Consider the following 25,175-nt stretch of genomic DNA (forward strand, 5'->3'; position numbering starts at 1 on the left):
TCTACTTGTGGGAAACAAAAGGATAAGTATAAACTGTCCCATCTCTGTTGTGGGTCCAATGTGCAGGACTCATCAAAGTACGTGGATGGAGCAGTGCCAGTAAAATTCCCACTGGGTCTCTACAACATGTTGCGACATGACCACCAGGACAAGAACAGCCTAAAAGCAGACACTTTACGTGGCATATGTCCCTGGGAAAGAGTGTATCATTTGGAAATAAATTGAGAGGGAAGTTAGTGCTGGTCTAACCAGCAGCACGTGGGCAGAGACAGTCACACAACTATAAAGGTCAGGAATCTGCCAAGGATCCCTGTGTTGTGTTGCTTAGTTGAAAACTGGCAGTTTAAGCTACCTCTGTGTGCGAGGAAACCACAGCAGACAGCACTGAATGCCTTTGGTGAGGGACAGCTTTGGGGAGGGTTTGACTTAATCTGTATCTAACTGATTAAAAAAATAAGTTATAATTTCTTCAGTTTCTTCAGAGAGAACTTTTGAGACAGGTCAGACATGTTTACCCATTTTGGCCCATACACTTGAGCTAACACCATTTCTTTTACAAAAAATAATACATAAACTATGAAGGGCTGAGGACAGACATGGGCTACAGGTTCTGATTTGTCCTATGGGTAAACCCACAGTATTCCCTAGCTTATTTGTTTCCAGTTTGGCTCTGGTGACTACATCTAAGGGGTCCACAAAAGTTGCTTAAGAAAAGGAGGCCTTGTTCAACAGACTAACGTTTGCTCTACGGAGAGTCCAGATCTCCACTGGAAAGTGTTTGGGGTCTGTAAGTTGCAAAAGCTTCAAAGAGTTGTTCTGGTAGTGTGCTGTGATATTGTGATATCACACCAACTCTGTACTCTGATATTGTATTTTTGTTGTACCCTGAACTGCACTGTTCTTGACAAGAAGTGGTCTCACTTCCCGACTCATCATCACTGCAGCTATCCATACTGAGATATTCCATACAGGACCCTTTTCTATGCACTGGCCAAACCAGTTTGCCCTAATCTGTGAGATTTGACAATTTGGATTAAACTAAACGGGAGCTGTATACACAACACTTAGGAGGTTGTAATTCTGTAGCTAAGCGTGCTCTCTCTTATGTTCCTTTTTGTTTTACAGGTTGTTACTTTGTGGTATAGAGCTCCTGAAGTTTTGCTTCAGTCCAGCTATGCAACACCAGTTGATCTTTGGAGTGTTGGCTGCATATTTGCAGAAATGTTCCGTCGAAAGTAAGAAATACAGTTTTATTTTCTTCATGTTTTTCATTTGAAATTTGAAAAAATGTGCAGTAATGTCTGGTACAAATACACTGGATCAAGTTTATATTGGAAAGGCCTGATAGGTTGTTTTATTTGCAGTACAAAATGTAAATACCCTTTGTGAATTCATACTTGTTGCCATCTTGGAGTCTTTCTTTTTTGATGGGAGTCTGCCTCAGCTCTTGGTGAAGCCTGTATGAGCATTGTTGTATTCATGTTACACCTGAATCCAAATGCAGATAAAAGTGGGCTGGAGAGGCTGTTGATCAATTTGAGTAAAGCTGGATTCTGGAAAGGATTTACCCTGAGGAAGGCAGGGCATGGTGGTCAGCAGAGTCTTCTTGCTCTGGAGTTTGTGCATTGGAGCGTCAGGTGTTTGCTCATAGTCCCCTCTTGGCATATTTGAGATCTCAGAAGTCACTGTAAAGTTGATTTCTAGAGGTAGGAAACAGAGGTAGGATTTTTTTAAGAATAAGCTATTTAGCCTGGGTGTAGGGTAACAGAGATGTTAAATGTAGTCCAAAAAAACCAGATAAAAGACCTTTTTTTTGGCTGATTCAATTAAATTGGCTATTGGAACTGTCTTGCTACAAAATATTACAGCTGGATGCAGATGAGTTGTGAATACGAGAGGAGCACTTGTGTACTGGTCTTTCCCCATGGAAGGACACTAATATGGAGGTTGTACCATGTAGGGTGTGGAGAGGAACAAACCCCCAAGAACCTTAACAAGGTAAATCTGTCTCAATATTAACCCAATCACATGCATTTTGGTTGAGTTTATTGCAAAAAGTGCATGTTGTCATCACCTGGGTGATCTCCGTATAGAAACAGTATAGCATTTTGTAACGCCCACTGTGAAATCAAAGAATATACATAAGGAAAATGTGAAAGAAAATTATATACCAGGTGGCCTAAAAACCAAAATCAGTATAATTTACAAGGAGAAGCCATACTGCATGGGCCTTGAGAAACAACTATTTAATTTATACAATGTGAAGTTCAAAATACTAACTGAAGTCTTGCAAAATAACTTTGGGTTTCTACTACTTATTAATGTTAGTATATGGAAAAATCATTTTTCTTGGGCTTCTTGCCTGGTCAAACGGCCTGGGTAGAATTATTATACTCCACCCTCTCTGTCTCTGACTCAGAAATGAGGTCAGAAAATGAGAGAAAAAAGGAATGTGGATTTTAGGAGTATCAATTAAACCCTCCATTGCAAACTTTTAAAGATCTAGTCTTATCCCATATACTGCCAGGTTCACAATAGCATTAAGCCGTTGATATTTTTTCCGACTTAAATAGCAGAGTCAACAACTTCATTTTAGCATTTGCAGTAAGAGTGATACAGGACAAACAACTGAACACAGGACTTTATTATGTGCTCAAAACTCATTTTTTTCTCATTTAATTTGCAGTATTCAGACAGATAAGAAATATTGCCTTATACAAGCACCACCAATTTAATTTTATTTTTCCTTTTATGATGTATGAGCCTCACTGACTCTCCAAATCCAACACAGTAAATTAAATTAGGGACAGTTAAATTTTCTACTTGTTTACAAATGCAAATATTACATTAATATTACCAAATCAGGGATTTTTTTTTAATGGAAATGAGATCTGACTTGAAGCAGAATTTGATAAAACCAGGACTTCTATTATTCTTGCCAAATGCAGGGTCAGTCTGACATTCTCAGTCCTAAATTTGGGATACTGTCAAAAACTGTAGAGGTCAGGAATCTGCCAAGTCTGTATGTACTATGTTGTTTCATTGGAAACAATACGACTTTCACATACTTCAGTATACAAGCATGATTTGGAAGACTAATCTCAGGGCTCATTGCCATAAAGCTACAATGAACAGCACTGAATGCTATCTCCGTGGACTGTTGTATTGGGTTAATGTTGCAATACTCTCTGTATGATATATGTTGTCTTTCTGATTCTCCTGATGGATTGCAAAAGAAAACCCATGTTACTGTGACCTTGGTAGCAATAAACTGTAAAATTTTGCAAACTCCATGGATTATTTCCAAAAGATTGAATAAATGCAACAGCTATTTCTGCTGGAAAATGGTAGCGCCCTTGGGTAATCACCGATCTGCATTTCCACTGGTGTTGATAGGATAAGAGTATGAGAATGCAGCTAAAGCTTAGAAGCTGTTGGTTTGACGTTAAGACAACCTTTTCTTTTTACTGTCTTACTGGGTACTTGTTGCCTTCTTTCCCTACTCTCTTTTACTTTCTCTTTGAAAGATTTTAAAGCTCTGTCATTTTTAAGAAATGTACTGAGACTGCTCTGGGCTTTTTTATATTATGGAGACTTCACTGGAACGGGTTTCAAAATAAAACACTACACAGCATCACAAAACATATCAGAATCCTGTTTATGCCAAGAAGACGTTTGACAGTTTGAGTTTGCTAGAATATAGTTTTGTAGGCTATTACAAACACGGTCAGGGTGCTGTAGGTTTGGACAAGTGTAGGAGAAAGGTGAGCTCTGTATGAATGGTCCGGCCCCTATGTTACAGATTGCTGTGTCTCTAAGTGGAAGGCACCTCATTTAATTTAAAACACCCTTAATCCAAAACAGTTTAAGACAAATGCAAACAGAGTAATTGTTTAAGAAATAGATCAGAAATACACACAAGTGTATAAAGGAATACATAGACACAAAAAGTAAAATAAATATGTCTCTGTCTAGATACACCTAGAGTAAATTTGAACATTTCTCTCATCTTGGCTGACTCAGCTAAACAAATGACACTTCTCAGCTGAGAACTCTGGTCCTCCTGCAATCTGAGGTTTGTATAAAGTCATAGCTATATTTAAAACATAGGCATTTTAATTGTGGTGCAGATTTGTAGGCTTCTGCATACGTGAATGCACAAAAGTTGTATCCTGAAACCCCTTGCACAGATTCCCAAGGATCCTACTCTACTTATAGATCAGCAATAAATTGCTCAGTAGTCAGGTGTATGTGTTATGTATGCAGAAACTGTTCTGCTTTGTGCATCTTTTTCTGTCCATGTGCACTGCTGATGAGAGCACCCCCAAATAAAGCATTACTTGAAAATTTCCTTATATGGTAGTTTCAGTTTTTAAATTTCCTGTCTAATTAAGTAGGTTGCAGTGACTTCTAGACACATTTGGATAGACTGTCTTATCTAATTAAAGTGTAAATGTATTTGTCACAGTGACTGTTTTCTTTGTGATTTAAAAGCTATGGTACATTGATAATAATAACCAGTAAGGAAAATTGTAAGGTATGTTATGGCTTGCTACCATATCACAGAATCCTTCAGAGATACAGCTGGCAGGACTGACGTGGGCCCGATGGCATGGGGGCATCCTTTGGCACAGCAAGATTTTTTTTTTTATGTTTAGGTAAAAATAAGGATTGCTTATAGAAAGGTTTCACTCTGAGGCTGAGCATTTTCCTGGCCAGTAGGAAAGGGCCTTGTACCTCCTACTCAGTGAACAACTCTTTAAAGAGAAAGGCAAACATGGGAGTAGCATCCACTTCTGTCTGGATACAGGAAACTCTTCCAGCTGGCTCAAGGACTGCAGGCGGCTCCAAAGCAAGAAGCCATGACCAGTGTTTTAGGGAAGAAGGGACTGTCTCTCTTCTTGCTTGGATTAGGTAATACTTAATCAAGGTGAATGAGTGTGAGAGGGGAAGAAGACTGGAATCTGAATCTGGGTGAAATGATCTATAAAGAAAGCAGGGATCACGTGTCTTGGACTCTCTTCTGAGTAGGCAGTCTTGAGAAAAAATGTCAAAATGTTTCGATGCTTTGTTCTTAGTGCATCTATAGATGCTCAGTCTTCAAAGCCACAATCCTATGAGATTTCAATCCTGCACAGAGTAGGGTGTTAGTAGGTGTGTATGTGGGACTAATGGGTCAGATATCTATATAATAATTCCAGCTAGGCAAGTTTAACTACAATATTGCACAAGCAACTGAGTTTGTCTTCCTTTGTAGTAAATATAGAGCTAAAAATCATCAGAAGAGGCCATCAGTTTTTGTAGCCTATTTTATATTCACAGCCCAGTCAAGCTGAAGAAGTCATACATTTGAGAGTGGCCAGTGTCGTGACTGCATGTGCAATCGTCACAAACATTACAGGTACCAATTCAAACCCCAAACTTGAAAGACAGTCCCCTCCCAAAAACCTTTTCCACCTCCCCAAACCAAAAATAAAACAGTTTTATCTCAGTACCCCAAGCTTCATCCAGCCAAGAGGGAAATTAATTCCATGCACATGGGCATGGGTACTGAGACCGTTCATGCACCAGCTCCATGGTGTTTTAATCAGCCTGCTGTTGGTAAGATCATCAGTCCCAGAATTTCATAGGCCACAAGATTGGCACAAATGGCATGAGGTTATTATTTATTCATTTTTAAATATTAAATCATTTTTTTAGCGGTTGTCTCATTTTTCAGCTTACTCTGCCAGCTCCTAATATATGTGAGCCAGTTACTGCATTACCAGCTATGCTTGAAAATTGTAGCAGCAGATGAGATGTGTGGATCTACTAAAATACCTGTGATGGAACAAGTTCCTTGGTGGGCACAAACAACGGGCATAGGGAAACAAGCTATAGGCATATAAGTCATCTTTCAATGGTATAAATTTGTCCAATTAGAGGAGTTACATCATTGTGTGTAGAAAAGCCATGGGCCCAGCACTTTGTTGCTCTAGGTAACGTATACAGATGTGATAAAATCAAAGCTTAGAGCCTGGTCTGGTGATCAGGCTGTCGTGTGAGCACTGGATTTGGGACCTACAGGCTGCCTTTAATCATAAAACATTTAACTGGTTTAGAAAAACTAGCAATACACACATTCGTTCTTACATACAATGTCTTACAGTATAGAGTAATTGTAAAGCATCTTTCACACTAAAATATAGTAAAACTTTATTCCCCTTTCCAAACAAGCGATAGGTTATTAGTAGAGTTTGAAACGCAGCCATCAGATCCATTGCATGTACTTTTTCTGTGTCAACTCCAGAACCAGGTGCTCTACTTGTGAGTGAGGGAAGAGCAGTCAGCTCTGCAGCTTAAGTTTCAGTTAATGCTTTGTGGGATAAATATGGTCAAGTGGTTGCAGAAGAAAATGTCCCAGTGTAACAGGAACTCCTGTTTTTAAGCTGTCACCAAAACCTGAAGCTGGGTAGGAAAGTTTGAACTTCTATCACTGAGTGAAAAGAATAAGTCTTTTTAGCTGGATCATGTGGTAAAGTCTTGGCTTCACTGAAATCATTGTTGAAATTAACCCTGACTTCAAAGGGGTTTGTAACCTCTGTAGAAACAATTCAGTGCGACAGAGTGGCACGAAGAGTGGCGGAGCTAATCTCTGTTAATGTGCATAGTACAGCACTTAGTTGGAGTGATCTCTGTAAAAGACGGTGTTGCAAACTGGCAAGGAGGAGAGGGTATTGCATAGTGTTGTCCCAGCTTCCATTACTTGCACTTCTTTCAGTGATCCTGTACAAGCTTTTAGTTGTCTTATCTGTGAAATAAACCTCGACAGGTAACTCCCCAGGACTCTGAGACTTTCATTCAAAATAAGACTTTCATTCATAATAAGTATGTGGGAGATATGAAGAACTGTCAGTTGAAGAGCTGAGGCTGGAATTCACAGTGTCTCTCTTCTGGTCTTTGTGAGACCGTGTAGCACAAGCGAAAGAGTGTGTTCAAGCTAAATTTGCAAGAATGTAAGCCACTCTGCTAGTATGATTGTTGTTATCTGTCTGCTAAAATATCACACACACACAAAAAAAGGTAGCTTCAAAGGAAATCAGGCCATGAGTATGTGAGCTACTGTATGCATGTCCTTATGCAGAGAAGGAGGTACATATCCTCATTTGTTACCAGTAGGCAACAAAGTGATAACTCGTAACAGAGCCTGCAGGTTCTCTGGTGCTTTGAATGGGACAGGCAGCTTTTATCTCGGAAGAGATCTGCAGTCCAGTTCATCCTTGAGCCTGTTCTTCTAACTAGCATCAGTTTCATCATGCGCTCATTTGGTCTGAATTAGTTGTTCCTATAGGTGCTAATCTCTCACAGATGTAGTCTTTTAAGGTTGCACTTTGAAAAAGCTAGGTATACATCTGGCAATATACGTTCAACAGCAGAACCACAGGTTCTCAACTGCCTAAGCATGTTCTTCTTCTGGAGAATGAAGTAGGGAGGACAGTGGACTTTGGGGAAAGTGATTCACAGAAATTCTGCTATTGCAGAGAATTGCTTGGAAATTTGAAATACTGTGTCCTCTACTCCAGACATATCCTGGGTTAGTCATTCCTTGTGATGAGTTGCTTTGCTGTTGAATGGTCTTGAGGAATAGACAATGAATCCATAACTTTGCAAATGTATACCTGACAGGAGGATTTATAGGTACTAAGTGACCCTCACCTCAAATTAAGTAACAGTATGTCATTACTTAAAATGTTTTCCATTAATATTGTTCAATTATCCAAAGTGTTGGGGGAGCAGAAACATTTGGTTAAAGCCTGTAATCAACAGTAAAGTATCATATACTGGAACATCAGCAGCAAAATACTATGCAACTTAATATGGAGCTTGTTTTTCTAAGTACGGTACATATTCTTGCCATAGCTCAAGTGCATCAGTGCAGGCAAAGGTGTGACTGAAGATACTTTGGTTTGGACAGGACCAGAAGAAAGAGACCACGTATTCATATAACATGCCATAAACGAAACTCTGTCTCAAATTGAAATCAATGGATAAACTTAGCATGATTTATGTAGGGTAGGAAATAATGGAAAAATCACCAGGATTTCTGTAGGGAAGGATTATATTCCTTTTCTTTTTAAAATGATCTTTATTAAGAGTTGTTTTGCACACTGTTGTGAATTGTCACCAAACTGGGTTTTTAACTTCTTGCTATGTGTATGGATATTGCAGATGAAATCCTGGTCATACTGAACACAAGAGAAAGAAAAGCAGCTCTGACTGATAGTAGCGAAGACTTCAGTTTTGTTTTACCTTTCTGCACATACAAGAATAGTACCGTGAACAGAGTCTGAAAAGAGGTTCTAAAGATAATAAAGAGACTGTAAAATATGAATACTGCCATGTAAGGAATTGTGAGGCATACTTCTATGACACAGCTTTGTCTCATTTCAGATGCATTTTAATTCTTTGTCAGTTATTTTCCTGTGCTTCAGCGTATCTGATCATTTAGTCCTCACTGTTTTAAGTGGGCACTGTAGCTATGCAGCAGTAGGAATATTTTGCTTTGCCTACTAGATCCTGTATTTCTCCATACAGTAAAGTTTCTACCTTTTTTTCAGCTCTTAGCTTAACCTTCCCTTTTTGTGCTCTATTCTCTTATTTTCAACACATTTCTGAAATGCCTTTCAAAAGCAGAGAGGAGAGAGCTGTAATATATTTTCAGATCTTCTTTATGTTGGAAAGGAGAGAGAAACAGAGGGAGCAGAAGATGAATCCATGAAAGAAAGAAAAAAAAAGGATGTATAACTGGATGTTGGGAGGGAAGGTATAATAAAACCAAGACAGCAGAGACATCTAGGCAAAAAGCAACTGAGTAAATACAGCCATGAATGCTGCTTATAAGTTGGGTTTTCCCTATAAACTTGCAAACATCTTAAATGTGGTTTAAGAGAGAACTGTTTTCTTTATCATGCAGCAATTTTAAACACAGACTTTGCATTCATATTATCTGGTGTTTTCCAGTGAACCTTAAACCAACATATCTAGTGGACCAAGAGCTTGAAAGTGTAATCATTCACTTGTCTGCTTGCTCGCAGTTAGATTTTGGTAGCAGGAAAATTAAAACAACAACTTTTTTTTTATTTTCTGTTTTGTCTTTGTTTTAACAAGCAAAGGTGGATGTTGCAGCTTAGAACTGTAAAAGCTACACAGCTTGATTTGCAACCTTTGAACCAAGGTACTGTACAGTTCTGGCCTGAGTTTGTTTTTGCCATTTTTGGAAATTATCTTGTTTTGTTACAAGAATGATTTAAGTTGCAAGTGCCATAAAAGTTCACCATGGTCCAGACCAACTGTACTGGGAGAAGGTTCATTCCTTGGAAAGATCTTGTCAGCGTTCAAAATTCTGTGCTTTGCACTTTTCCTCCTTTATTCTTCTGCCATTCATGTGCATATGGGTGTGTGGGAGGCTGATGGTTTTTCCAAACCAGACCTAATAAAATAGGATTTTTTCTTCCTCCCCAGATAAGTGGCTAGCCTATTACAAAGATTTTTTTCAAGCATTTTTTAAGCTGAATGGACCCAAGCCACAATTTAGCTTAGTGACCCTAGTGATCTGATGGAACAACAATGACATTTTGCTTCAAACTTAACTGACAAAGGAAGGCAGAAGACTGCACTTGTTCATGTTATTCCAGTTTTCAGATAAGCAGGCTTGTTTTCTGTTTAATCTGACCTCTGAGGCAGAACTCCCATTGGCTTTGGGCAGAGGACAAACGCACATTAATGGAGAGAAGGGCAAACAGTCAGAATAATACCACTAATTATCGAGTATGAAATAGATGTGAGTTTCCAAGGCAGCATCACCCCATTAATAGTAAAATACCTTGTTGTTTTTTTAGCTCACATTTTCCCTCAAGCCTGTTCTAGCTGATATCTTTCTAAGTGTCTACAGTTGGGCTGATTGATAGCCGTTAGTCAAATCCAGTAACTGTATCGGTCTGTGGTTGGAGATGAGTGGTAAGTGAGTGCCAGGCCATTCACTTGTGGTTTTCCTTCTAGTTTCCAGCTGTGCCAGACTTTCAGTCAGAGGAATAGATCTGTTGGTAAGGGAAACCGTTGATAAACCATAGAAACCAGAAACTGTCACTACCCATGACAAAAAAACAGACGGGAACCTTGAGGCAGGGGTAAGAAGACCCGCAGCAACGGTGTTAGCTGACCAAGTTTAATTAGACTGTTAAGTTCAGGTGTGGGGTCATGTCAGGCCAGGCAGTGGCCAAGGGACCAGGGCCGGGTGGCTCTGGGCTGGCAGCCGGCAGCTGCACACAGCTCAAACCCAGCGGGAGCTCACGAGAGAGCTACCCTCCTGGAAAGCTTCCCATAGCTTCTTCATGTGCAGGTGGCACAGCCCTAGTCTGAAATCCCCCTGAACACGTCATCCTTAAAAAATATACATTCCTTAGAGGGGTGATATTCCAGTCTGTGACAATCTGAATAGCCTGGCCAGAGGTCAGAGGAAAAGACCTTGTGGCTTGGAGAAAGACCACAACATGTCAGTCATGATGTAGATATTTGTAAGTCCTTGGTATTAACATTGTAGCATTTGTAATGGATATTTGGAAATGCAGCTGGCAGCAGAAAGGCCTGGGTCCCTCAGGCTGAGCTGTGCTCGGCACAGCTGCCGGCCAGTCGATGTGAAGGTGTACCACGTTTGTGCCTTCTGGAGCATCTCAAAGACAAGTTCATCCCTGGGATAAGCCAGAGCAGCCTGAGGGCTGCTTTGATGGTATCCCCAGCTGCAGATGGCTTTCAGCGGTCGCTCCACCAGCCAGAGAACAGGAGAGAAGCAGAGCAATGTTGCCCGTGCCCCTTCCTCTCCAACCCGGAGAGGGATAGCCAGCTGTACGCTGCCCAAAGACTTTCCTTTTGAAAGGGTCTCCTGGCTCTTTCACACAGCTTCCCTCTTCAGGAACTTGGCTGAGCGAGGCTTTGCTTTTTGCCTAGAGTTTGGCTGGGGGAAGCTCTGTGTACTTTTGTTTGACTCGTAATAGAACTAAACATTGTTTTTATTTACTTTTCTCTTTCATAAGAAAATGGCTACAAAAAGGTATTTAAACTCCAAGTGGGTGTACGGGATCCTTTCCTGGACACTGGTGCACTCCGGAGAGGGGGGAGAAGTGTGGGGTTTTTCCAAATTGAGTGTCTAGTCAGAAATTTTGATCTGGGCAGCTTTACTGAGTTTTCTGTATTTGATTGTCCAGAAAAGAAATCTGATAATTAGCTACCATTGGTCAATTGTAAAAACAGTATGTGATAGTTCAGAAGTATATAGGACAAATCTGTCTCGCATTTGTGTCTTTTCAACAGCTTCGCACTAGCACTTCTCCATATGTAGGTGCTCACCAAAGCTGTTAGATGTTCTTTACATCTAAAAAAAATCATAAATCTGCATGAGAGAAGTGAAAAGTGCACCTAAAGGAACAGACAACAGCAGGAGTTTAAAAACAGCTAAGGACAGCAGAGCAAAACATAACAGCTTTCCAAAACGTTGTACTACTTTGTACCAAGTAAATAATTGGCTGTGAGAGGAGAGCTCAAAATGTCAAAGAGAAAGCAAGAACAAGTTTGATATTTAGATTTCTGGAAAACTGTTTCTCCAAGGGAACCGTAGTGCCCAGAGGCAGTCCCCCGCTGCCTTTGTGGAAAAACTTACCTATGCCACAGGGTTCAGACCACTGCAGAGAACTTGCCAGCTGCTCTGGGAGTCTGTGCTTTGGCTGTAGTTGCAGGTGTCAAAGACCTAGATAGAGTCCTAATTTGGGGAGGAAAGGAAGTGGCCACAGCTTCTCCTGCATGTGCGTGCTGACTGCCACAGAGCAGCACACATGGTACCCACACGTAGCTGGAGCCGCCTTTGCCATCAGTCCTCAGGGTCCTGGTGTTGGCCGTGTACTAAAAAATAGAGAAGAGGCATGGCAAGATACAGCTCACACTAGTTGCTGTCCCTTCTTCCTTTGAAGCCACAGTTTGCCTTGTGATATGAATACACGTGGTGTTGCCTTGCTTCTAATTTTTGTTTGCACAACGCCTGTGGCACTGCCATCACATTCGCTTGCGTGCTCTGCTTGACCTGCCGACACGCTGGCCCTGTACAAATGAGGCCATGTGAGACACAGCCACCATGGTACGCTGACTCTGCCAGAGACAGAGCCAGGATTTGACAAGTCGAGAGCTCTTGATGTCAGTATGTGACATGCCTGGCTGCCCTCTTATGCTGGCAGCATGCTTCATTTTGCAGTCTTTGAGGAAACAGCAGTCTGGCTATGCATGGTCAAACCATATGACTTCTTCCAGAAACTCATGCATAATGTGCTCTGCTTTCCTTTTATAGATGCACTGAACGCATACTGTCCGGAAGCAACTCTAAGACACTCTCTGATGCAGTATTTCTTCTTTTGCCTAAATGCTCTCCATATTCATAGCTTCTCTCCTAACATATCCAGGTTTGTCAGTAATAAGTGCTTTTGGAATATAGACATTTGTCAAATAAGAATTTCATCCAAGGGATTACTTCATTTCCACTCATTTATTCTACTGAGCTGGAGTAAATTGGCATGAAGATTCAGTTACTATTGATTTTGACTGAGTCTGAATCAGTTACCTAAGGATAAATAACTCAATCAGCTATATCATCCAGAATTGGACCAACTATAGTGCATTATCAGATCATTTTTTATTAGATTATGTCCATGAAGCAGGTTTTATTATTATGTCAGTACAGCATACACACTGTTCTATACAACTGAATAATTTTTTAAGTGCTCTTTATATCCAAATAATTGGAGTGCAAGCTTTCAGTATCTAAAGAAGTACACGTAGCAAGAGATTTTTCAGTAATGTTCCTATCTGTAGCTGTTAAATTAGGCCTGTTTGGCAGTATGAAACATACTCTGCCACTGTAAGAATGAAGATACTCAGTTACAACTAGATCTCATCAGCCCATTAGCAATGAAAGAGTATATGTACAAAGTCAGAACTGTATCCTTACTGGGTGTCCTACCCACTGAGGCACAGAAACAGGCTTGCTTGCTTCTCTCCTACCTTGGAATCAGTTTTCCTTTTCTGGAAAGTAATTGCAAAAGGAGAGGTAGGTGTTGCTCATCTCCTAGATCTTTTAAGAGTTTGATGGTGAGGGCACTTTGCCGGAAAGCGAGAGCAGAGTTTAAAGAGGGCCCAGACTTTTTGGTAAACTCTCCATTTTTGGCAAACACTCCAGCCACAACTGTATGAAAAGCAAGGCATAAAATAGCTTACCATGGAAGGAAGCTTTTACTCGGTTATTCACTTACTCCAGAAGAGGATTCTGTTTTTTTAATTCTGAGCGAATCAGATTTTTTTTCAGAAATGACAGCCAACTCCATGTGGATCTTGGGGAACTCCTTGTAGTGGACATGAAGGTGGTGAACAACTTGGTGATGTGGGGACTGAAAAGTTCAAGATATGGGGTGGCTCAAGGAGCTACAGGTGCTCAGTACTTCAGAGACTGAGAAAACATTCATTCTGTAAAGACAGAGTTGTATGCTATACCCATTGAAATAAGCCAATAGAGTTGTGCCACGGACAACACAGAAGCAAGGCTATGGCTCAGTAATGGCAAAGCAGAGATAACAGCATAAAAGTTGTCCCAAAATCAATTTGGGAAGCTTTGAAACACACAAATCTACAGCATAAAGTGTGTTAACGCTGCAGTTCCATAGGGGAGGGTGGCATCTGAGCAGTGTCATCACCTGGAAGTTCTTTTCTGTTTTTTCTCGTTCATATGAGAAATTAACTTACTCTTTCTTTTGGTCAGGATTCAAGTGGGAAAAAAAGATTTCATGTGAAATCACTAATAGCTGAACAGGATAAGTAACTAGAGAGGTCTCAATAGGTGAACTCAGATTACTATGCACTGTCATGGGCCAGTGAATGTAAATCTTGCAGCTTCTCCAGCCTGAGTAACAGAGTGTATTGCATGGGACAAAGTATTGCTTAGGGCAAAGTTATATCTAGTTTAAGTGGCCTTTGGAAAGTGTATCAGTTTTCCTTGCATGATTGCTGTACATACTTTCTACCTTAAATGTTTATCTCAAGTTTTTCTGCAGGTGTTTATTAATTAACCGTAAGCCAGCACAGCTGCTAAAAATTAAAGTATTTTCTTCACACCATCCTTCTAATCCACTTTCATGTCTTTTGACACTCAGACTCAGCAGCTGGCGAAAAAGTTTGGAGTTGAAATTTCACCTCTGCTCACATAACAGTTTACTGTTTAGTACTGAAATGTTTTCCCTGCCTTTCTTGTCTGAAGGGTTGTAATCCCCTTTCAGAGATTTTTTTTCTGACCAAGAGTGTTTTATTACAGCTGAAGGTGATGAGACGCATTAGTTGCGGCGGGGTGGCAGTTCTTCTGATGTTTCAGGTTTATCTGAAAATTTAGAGAGGCTTAGTGCAACAGGTGCCATGAACACCTAATATGGGGGCAACAGAAGTGATCATAGACCAAAACATGTACTCAATACCACACAGGAGCAGCTCAAGCCCAGTTGGAGAGAAAACCCAAGGATTCTCTCTCTTAGCTTGTAATGTTTTCCCAGAGGAAAAAAAAAATCCCTTTTTCTTGGATTTTATTCCGTATTGAGAAGTTTATGTTCTAGATTGTGTAGAACATTTTGAATTCTATGTTTCCCTTCAAATATGGAAATTTGACATCTATTGGAGCTCTCTTGTCTAAAGTCTCAGAGAGTGCCCACGTGCAGCCTCTGTTACCTCATTATCACCCTGTCACTGTACTACTGCAGATGACAGAAAAGATGTCTTTCAGATTTTTTTCCAATGCTTTTCTAGTTGGGTATTTGCTTTTCTGCCTTACTCTTCCCAGCTCTAGAATTTAAAAAAAAAAAAGTTCGACTACTAATTTAGTCAAATAGATGTACCGTTTTATGTGTAACTCATAATGACGGCACTAAAGCATCATTTATAACACTGTCCTTTGTCATGATTTTATACTATGTATTTAGAGTATAAGCTCTTTTATCTATAGGGTATACTTTAGTCTGTGAAGCTCCTTGCTTGCCATTATTAAGAAAGAAATAAAACCCCAGCAAACCTGGGAACACATACTTGAATGTTAATTTGCTAAGTATCTTTGGGCAGATTGAATGCCCAAGTATGTGTAGTATATGTGTTCCTTTTACATTAACTAACTTCCTTCTCCTTTGATGTAGAAGAATCAGGGGTAGGTAAGAGTTAGTTTCCTTCAGGCCATAGTTATGTGTGCCTAGACTTTAAGCTGATACAAGAATGACAACACTGTTAGACCTTTGGTTAAAAAGAGTTTATTCCAAGAGAAATCAACCCAATGGCACAAAACCTTTTAGTTTAAAGCTTTACTGGGAAAGCAATCTGATTGATTGAAAATATATTCAGTTCGTGGAACATGAATTGGATTTTAATTAGAGGGTCTCAAACTTGAAAACCTATTACATATCCTCTTGATTAAAACTAGTTCCAGCATTAGAGGCATTCTCAGAGCAAAGTCCATTTTAAAAGGCTTTTTTAGACCAGTAAATATGGTAAATGTCAACTGATGAGCTTTCTCAGCGTCATCTTGGCATTGCAAGAAAAGTTGTGGAACTATAAAAAATGAATTCTGTATCTCTGAAAACTGTGATTTGAATAGATTTTCACAATGAAATTTCATACAGGATAAAGGAGTAGATATTTCATGTAGAAGATTGCTTTCAGTTCATTTGCGTAATTGATAAAGACTAGGAACAGACTGAAACTCCTATTGCTTACCTTGAAGTTAGGTCCTTTGCTGTGATACAGATGTTTTAAAACCACTTCTTTAAAATACAGCATTAAAGAGCACCTTCACACTCTGACTGAAATGTGTCATTTTGGAGTGCTCTCTGCTAGATTTTTACATGAGGAGTAAATTCTGAGTTAAATGAAAGGAGTGATGAAAAACAGTTCTGGCATGCTCTGGGAGGAGGATTTAGATCTTTTCAAGGAAAATATAGGCAAATTTGTTCACAGGCACAAACACCTGGAGGTGAGGATTTTGCTGAGCTCTGTGCAGACGCACACACACTGCCTGCACGCAGCATCCTGCACATTGATTTGCACTATTGCTTATGTGAGTGAACTGGAGAGGAAGGAGCCCTCTTGGCTCCGATCCATCCACATAGGACAGCCTTTATCTAATCCATAGTTCAATTACTGCCTTCAAACCCTAAAACTGATTTGCACGAGAAGAGCAAAGCAGCACGGCAGTTTTAGAGACTGCAAGTTTACAAAATGGATATGAAATAGATCCATGAGAGAGAATACAGAAAATGAAGTAAGTGATCACGGAAAGAGCACGACCATATTGTATTTGTCATACCAGTAGTTCTTTCAGGATGCCGTAAAAATGCAGAAGCCTGCAGTTCAGTTATATAATTAAACTTCAAACTGCTGACAAGACAGATGTAATTTAACTGTGTGCAGTGATGGAGTGGGTGTTTAACATACAAACGGTTAAATCATATTGCTGGTAGAACTGTCAGTACCAACAAGAGGAATGCTGCTTTTTCCACTCCAAGCAGAGACCATACATTTTTTTTCCTTTCCCTTTTTCCAAGGTCAGTTGTGTATATATTTCCAGAACTTGCTTCAAATGTTGGGGCAGTTTTCAAAATGCCACTGTTACATCATGCTCCCTGAGATAACGACTTAAACCGCTGGTGAAATAAACCTACAAATCTTCTAGAGAAGCAAATGTCCACAGATAAGAGAACTGTGACGTGCGTGCTGAGGGAGTAAGTGAAGGACGTTCAACCTATCAAGGCTCTTCCATTTCAAAAAGTAGTGTTAAATGATGAATGCTGAAACAGTTCTGCCCAGGAACAGATGAGATCTGCCCACGTTAGAGCATATTCTGGTCAAAGATAATATCTGCACTTACCTTACTTTTTGGGGTGTATATATATATACATGTATCCTTCTGTTGAAGCACCTTTTTTTTCTTATAAGAGGCTGTGAAACCAGATCTCCCTTGGCTTGATCCTGGGGTCATTAATGTCTCTGATAAAGCTCCCTTTTATGTCAGTGGTGGGGGATGAGGCCCATCATTCTGCTCCAAGGCCAGCTGGGACCTTGAAACACAATGCTTATGTGAAAGGTGTCAAGCAAATGTTAAGCACCCAGAAAAAGATCTTCCTTTGCCCAGTTCCTAAGGGAGCTTTGAAGATGCTTATATTCTCTCTCATTTATGCTCTTTCTCTTGTTTTTTGCTGTATTTTTAATCAACAATTGAATCTACACAGTAAGCTGGCCCTGCTTTGATCGTAAAGCTGTACACAGTGCCTCTGTTTGGTTTCCCTTTTACTAACGTTTCCCTTTCTGTTATGCATGCATAGGGAACATGCATATCCATCTGCAGATTTCTTGTGATTAGTCCACTTTACAGCTCTGGCTCTTCCCAGGCTGCCAACCTGTATGTTAAAAACCCTCAGAAAGTCCAGCATCTCCATGTAATACAATCATTTGCAGCAAAGCAGTGCAAACTTTTCATGATGAAAACCCACACCAGGAAACATTCATCTGATGAGCAATCTTAACCCCAAAGTGGATTGCCAAAATGATGCCTAAACTTTTTTAGCGTGTTCTCTCTCACTATTAATATTCTTTTCTATTTTACCTTTTACCTCCTCTTGCACACCAGTGGCTTGCAGCTTCCAGCCACATTTCTAGCAGCTTTGGACCTGTACATGAACAGTGTCCTGGAAGCTTGCTGTACCAGCTGGGTCTTTCCCTTGTTGGCTTGTATCTACACGCAGCTCAGAAAGCACCTTGCTTTCTCAGTTCAGGCAGAAATCTCGTATGTTTCTTAGGAAATAGACCGTATGTGCATTTGGGGGTCAGAATATTATCTTTAGTTTTAGAATTACTTTTTAAATAGCAATGGGGAGCAAATTCAACACACTACAGCACTGGAAGTTTGCAGTAGTTTTTCAGAAACTACCTGTTTTCCTTTATCTGCTTCTGTCTACCAGATGACATGAGACACTCCAGAGAAAATAATAATTATTGCAATTCTTTTGAGGCATTAGATCTGATTCTATTGTTTAATACTAATTCTGATATATACTGATAAATACCAATCTGATTCTAATGTTTAATAGTTTAATACTGACATAGCCCAAATGATCTTAGGGATGTTATTCATTATTGTGGTACTATCCTACTTGAAGAATGATAGATTTCAAGTAAAAAAATTGGGCTGTTAAAGACTAAAATGAGAAACTCAAGATGGCTGATCTGTTTTCTGTCAGATTTTAGCTGAAGCATATTTCCTCAGTTGTAATGTTTATCTATGTCATCTTTCTTCTTATATGTAGGAGAAGAGAAGATAAGCTGCTTAAAAGTTTTGAGCAATTTGTGATCAAGTATAATAAGTTCTACATGAAGTAACTTCTTCCTATGCTGTGTCTGGCACCCACCCACACAAAGATATTATTAAAGGGAAAGGAGAGGGAGAAGTACAAAAAATGTTACGTTTAAAATGAGAACTCTGAATTGCACAACAGCTGAGGCAAGTCGCTTGTGACTGGAAGTGGGTAACTGTCCAGAACATGCGATGTTGCCAGCTATGGCCTGTTTTCAGAGTAAAGTTTTATACTGTACCATATTCATTTTACCTATCAGAAGGGCCAATGATCTTCATCTTTAAGCACTGATACATATTTTTTTCTTTTATCTTGCCTTAGTTTTTCTTTTCATGGCTGCAGTACAGACTTGTGCAGGGGATCTGTCAAAGAGAAACAGTGGTGGGAACAAGACTGAGGAATCAGCTCAGAAATAATCCCGCTGAATAAAGGTTTCCCCAGGACAGTCCAGATCATGTTATTTCTAGTCATCTCATAATTCTAGTTTTAGGCCTTATTTGTTTTTAATTCTAAAAATGAAAATATTTTCTTCATAACAAGTAACTAAGAATCTGACAAAATTATTTGCCAGCTATTCACATTTTGTAACATGTAAAGAAAAAAAAAACATCATTTAAATATATCTCTGAGTCACAGACTATGTAGCTTGGCATGTTTCCCATGGCACGAGGCGGGATTCCTTGGCAAATGTTTCTTGGCTTTAGCTTTCTTAGTTTCTTCACTGTCACCTTGTTGCTCTTATACACACAGACATACAAACTCCTAGACTTAACTACTACAACCTTACCAACTTCTAAAATTCCTCGTACCACTTCCATGAACTGCTTCCCTTTACATTTTTCTCTCCACTATGTCAAATTATCATGGACTTTCTCTTTCAACACCTCCCCCATCTTGTCTAATGCCTTCAAAGCAGCAGCTACCTGTTCTGAAATTGCTGCTCTTCTTCCCAGCACTTCTCCTTGCCATCTCTTCAACCAGACTGTCTAAGCCCTACTTGCCCAAAAGGCAAGTTGTACCTTTCCCACCCATGCTGCTCTTTTCATTTTAGGGAGTTCTTGTATGACTTCACTGTGTACATGTGGATTGCCAATATACAGACTTTTCACCGAGAATATTGTATATATTTAAGTCAGTAATCAAGAGATTATCCTTATTGTTTTTCTGTGACAAGAAGGAAGGGGATGGGATTCCCAGCTGCTGTTGTCACCACACTGAGCAAATGGACTAGCAGGAAGAATCCAGATAGTTTTTTGGAAGTTATTTCTTACATATCTGGAAAGACACAAGGCTTGTCTAGCCTTGGAGGCACTTGCATTGGCAACTCTAGAATTGTCATGATAGCTCTGTAACATGTTTTGGTTAGAAAGAGAATTTCTTGACCTTTTTTTCCCTCTTCAATACTGTTTTTCTTCACATGACCTTTCTTCCATGTATCCCTTTTACCTGTAGTTTAATAACTCAATGTCAGAAATTGAAAGATAGTTTCCAATCAGAATGTCACTAATTGGTTCAAAATGTTGGCCACTACCAAGAAACCTGCAGAAATCTTTTCCTATGCCTCAATGCGTGTGGTTTTATTAGACTATTTTTTTCCTTGTGTCTGCACTGTAGTATAGACTAGAGCAGTGCTTATCAATATCTTTAATTCCAATCTTTATGAAAATTCTAACATTTTTTATGAAAAGTTACAGACCCTCTTTGCTTTGAAGACCAAAGGCTGAAAGTAAAGTCTAGAAGTAATATGGCCAGTTTACAGTTAAACCTCATTTATCTCTTGGGTGTCATTGCATTGTCATTGTATACAATACTTTTAGAATTGCTTTGGCATGTCCGTGGAGTTGCATCAGGGAAAATTTCTTCATGGAGACTTGCTTAGGAAATGTTTATATCTCAGTTTTTACTGAGTAGCACAGACATGAAACACAGTGTCTATAAAATAAAGTACTCAACCTTTCAGACACCAATATCTAGTTCAGATAAATAGAATGTTCAGTGAAGGTGAAACTCGGCATGAAACAACAACATGAGTTGAGTATATTCTTTTGGACAAGAGAAAAGAGCCTAAAGTTGGTGAATGGTGAAATCTAATTTGTTCAGCTACATATAAGCATGAGAGCCTTTCGGCCAGAAGATTAGTGCAAGTCCTTCTAAACTATAAGCAGATGGTAACTTTTTCAGGATTTGTGAGGTTTTACATTGCAACCTTATGTGGTGATCTGTATTTTTATTTCTGTATTAGCACAGAATCACAGAATGGTTGAGGTTGGAAGGGACCTCTGGAGATCATCTGGTCCAATCCCCCCTGCTCAAGCAGGGCCACCTAGAACTGGTTGCCCAGGACCATGTCCAGATGGCTTTTGAATATCTCTAAGGTGGGAGGTTCCACAACCTCTTTAGACAACCTGTGCCAGTGCTCAGTCACCCTCACAGTAAAAAAGTGTTTCCTGATGTTCAGACAGAACCTCCTGTGTTTCAGTGTGTGCCCGTTGCCTCCTGTCCTGTCACTGGGCACCACTGAAAAGAGCCTGGCTCTGTCTTCTTTGCACCCTCCCTTCAGGTATTTATATATATTAAGAAGATCCCCCCTGAGCCTTCTCTTCTCTAGGCTGAACAGTCCCAGCTCCCTCAGCCTCTCCTCATATGTCAGATGCTCCAGTCCCTTAATCAGCTTCGTGACCCTTTGCTGGTCTCTCTCCAGTATGTCCATGTCTCTCTTGTACTGGGGAACTCAGAACTGGACCCAGCACTCCATGTGTGGCCTCACCAGTGCTGAGCAGAGGGGAAGGATCACCTTCCTCGACCTGCTGGCAACGCTGTTCCTCACGCAGGCCAGGAGTTATATGCATCTTTGTGTTGGACTGCCATATAAAAAGGTAGATAGATTTATCCTGTGAAAACAGTCACAATGCAGACTCATAGCTAATATCCATTTAATTGTGCAGCTGCACATTTTGAACCTCAGGAACTAAGGTACATGCTTATTGACTCAGTAGGAGTTTATTTTAGCAGGACAGAGTAGTAATATGGTGCCTCCAACTCATCTTCATATCTGTAGTCTAAGGGCATTCTGGTCCTACATTAGACATGAAAGGGGTTTTCCTCCATTCCATGGGCACCATTCCAGAGGCAGTGGATCTAGCTGCAAGGCCTGGAGAAGGAGTGGTCAAACAAGATGGACACCTGCAGATTCCCTGTAACATTTCCCTCCTCCCCTCCCCCTAAAAAATCAAAGAAGCAACAACCAACAAAAGTAGGAAATTATGGGGACACTACATCATCTGAGACTTCTTGAGCAAATAGGGCAATTAAATGTCTTAGGTGCACAGTAAGTCTTTTCGTCCCATCTTCTTCCCTACTCGAGTGTGTGTTTTGTAACAGCAATGGTGTGGGAGCCCTCAGAGCATGGATTTTGCAGCAAGCAAAGTCAGGGAAGGTTGAGAGGATCAAGGAGCCACACAAAAGGCAAGTCTATCCCCATGGATAACCCTTTCCTCCATTGGAATATTCCTCTTTCCTGAGAGACATGTAGACACAGATTTTAGGAGTTCTTTGAAGTCAGAGGGCAGACTCACAACTTCTGCCACAGGAGACAAACCCAGCTCCATGCCTTTCCTGAGGAAAAAAGAAGGAATTCTACAAAATCAGACTCTCAGAGTTTAACCAGTCTGACACAGGTTATCATCACAGAGAGGAGAACATATCCCCAAGTAAGGACTTCTGGATTGAGTTTGCATAAATAAACCTCAGGGAGTGAGTGGGTGAGTGAGTCAAGTAAAAGATACCAAGAACAAAGGTGAAATTTTACATTTCTGTGGCTGCTGAGTAGGCGCCCAGTTCAGTGGTACTGGGAGAGCTGATGTCCACCTTTAAGAATAGAATTAAAAAAACAATCAGCTTGAGGTGAAAGTTTTTATGTACTGGACTTGCAGTGCTGGCAAGTCATTACTAAAGAGTAACTAGTGCCAAAATGTGAGACGAGATCTTCATACGGCTGCTGATTAAGTGGATCTACTTCCCCAGTCATCCATCCAATATTCCAATTGAACCTCCAGCCAAAATTCATGAGGCAAATTTCATTACATTAGTGGTGCCTAACCTGGAGTTGGCATTCTGCTGTAGTCATGATGGTGGGATGGATAGGAGGCTGAAAGATGAATTAATAACACTTCATTATGATGAAATATCAAAGTATGTTGGAAGGTCACCTTGTGTTGTATAATTATATATTCAAAAGAATTTAAATTCTTGCTTCAGCCCTTAGTGAATCTGAGACAGCAGCAACGATGGGAAAAACCTCCTTTAAAAATCCCAAGAATCATACTTGTTTTGGCATGACACTGCCTAAGGTGATTTGCGAACAAGGCTGACTTTGCCAAGCTTTCACATTAACGCAAGGTTCAGCATACATTTTAAAACATTAAATCAGCTTTCCATTTGCATGGATAGGATTATTTGACTGTGTAGGTTTTGTTAGTTTGAAGGGCCCCAATATTCTAATGCTGGAGCCAAAATTAAATACTCAAAGTAACCGTATGTTAATAATTTTAAGCAGTCATTCAAAAAAATTTCTAAATTTGTCATATTGTCTGACTTTGGAAGATATGGAGTGTGTCTGCTGCCACAAACAATACTAGGATTGTAGCTACTGACCATTTTGAAAATCAGGCTCAAAACTTACAGCAGAAGTAGATGTTCCTGTGTCCTGGTTTCGGCTGGGATAGAGTTAATTTTCTGAGTGAAGTTAAGCTTTGTTTTTTTGTAGAAGCCAGTATTGCTGGATACCTTAAAGCTTAAAAAAATACAGAAACCTCTAAGTGTGAGTTGAAACGGTCTGGTCAAAGAGGCTGCAGTTAGTAAATATCATGTATATCTGGGAAGCAGCGCATACCATTATTTATGATTTATTCAGAATCAAAATAAATGAAGCCTTTTATGGACAAGTAACAGGCTACCGCATTTTACCCCATCAGTTTCAATCTGACGTCTTATGGTTTCAAATCGGACTTGATGAAATTGTTCCCTCAATGTCCCTGCACAAAGCAGTTTGCAGTGTAAGTTGATATGGCATGACCTGAATGGCAGCAAACATGAAGGAGAGAAAATGCATGTTTAGTTCATCAAAGATGGTCAGCATGTCTTCCAGTTATTGCTCTGCTCTTTTTCTTGGTGGCCCAGATTTCTGCAGAGATTATTATGACTAACTGAGAAATGTCACAGTGCTCTGGGTCTACTTACTGTATTTGGTGTGGACCCGCAAGATAGGCAATGACATGGAGCTCTATTGTCTATGTGAGAGTGTCGAGATGTAAAGTGCCATATTTCAGAATTAACTCATGGTTAGCAAAAGGAGATCCAGACCCTACACCTGCTCCTGCATATGGGCAATGAGAGGGGAAGGACTATAGCAGAGTACTCCTTGTTCTCCCAGTGTAGATGGGAGAGGTCTTCTATGAAGAGCAAGAGTGACATGATGTCTTTGGCGATCACTGCTGTTAAGGACCTGTATCAGACAGAAGAAAAGGAGTATGCAGAAAGAGGCAGGAGAACTGACGTTTCTCCGTAACCAAAGGCTGCCAGTGAAAACATGGGAATATGCATTGTTTGTCAGGTCACCAGGTCTCAGGTGAACAGTTTTGGAAACTGTAACCATAAGTTTACAGCATGCACCGTACTCCAAGAGCTGTGCTCCAGAAAAGAGGGGCAGCCTGGCTATCAATCGACCCAAGTTAGTATCTCAGTTTGCAGTGTGTCTGAATTGCATTTCTTGGAGTAATCTACCATTTGTTGAACCAAAATCATATGCAACATCTGGAGCTTGATCATCACAGATGCCCTCATTCTTGGCTGGATCTTTAATCATCCGTCAGTAATCTGTTGGAATGTCTTGGGAGTTTAAACGTAAAATTGCACTGTTGATCACACCTTACTGAATTCAACACAAAGATGGCAATACAGCCATACAGCCATTCAAATATGAATTTCATATTTTACTTAGGCACTATGGGATGATAGTATTTTATAAATGATGAGTGAAAATATTTTAAATTGCACTTTGAAAAGAAAAAGCGTGTACCACTCTCTGAAAGTATTTTTAGTCGCTGTTTTTTCTGAAAGCCTTTGGACATTCAGCCTATTAATTTGTTTCTTTCCTGAACGTATCTTTATTTATGCAGCAGAAGTATTCCTCTCCTTCAAGGTAAATTCTGTACCGTTTCACAACCCATTCTTTACAGACCTTCATAAATCCATTGTCCTTTTTTTGACCCCTTAAACCTAGGAGCACATTTCCAATATACAATATTCAAGAAATTTAATTTTGAATTTATATCCATAATAATTAATCTCTAATTTTATTGTGTTTTAATGAATTGCATGACATTCACTCTGTTTTTGTCTCTCTAAACAGCTGTTTAAGCATGGTCATTTCCAATATACAATATACAAGAGAAATTTAATTGAATTTATATCCATAATAATTAATCTCTAATTTTATTGTGTTTTAATGAATTGCATGACATTCACTCTGTTTTTGTCTCTCTAAACAGCTGTTTAAGTATGTTCTTTATAGTGAAAAATATTTTGTTAATTATATAATTAATAGGATAGTATTAGTTGAGAGAGAGAAAGTTATTTCATTCATGTTAAAGGACGCAATTAGATTTTCAAAAGTAGCATATTCAAAAATATGTCTCGTCTGTCCCCTTTTTTTTCCGTGTTTGTAGA

The 25,175-nt window shown here is 39.8% G+C and overlaps 1 protein-coding gene across 1 annotated transcript in view; it reads left to right on the top strand.

Annotated features, from left to right (window-relative positions):
- CDK6 (cyclin dependent kinase 6) overlaps positions 1-25,175 on the top strand; it is a 128,439-nt gene that overhangs the window by 95,669 nt on the left and 7,595 nt on the right. The window contains exon 4 of the mRNA XM_009275663.2: positions 1,126-1,235. Coding sequence (XP_009273938.1) covers positions 1,126-1,235 — 110 coding nt within the window. The remainder of the gene's footprint in view (positions 1-1,125; positions 1,236-25,175) is intronic.

Source organism: Aptenodytes forsteri, unplaced genomic scaffold (assembly GCF_000699145.1).
Source record: "Aptenodytes forsteri isolate BGI_AS27 unplaced genomic scaffold, ASM69914v1 Scaffold172, whole genome shotgun sequence".
NCBI lineage: Eukaryota > Metazoa > Chordata > Aves > Sphenisciformes > Spheniscidae > Aptenodytes > Aptenodytes forsteri.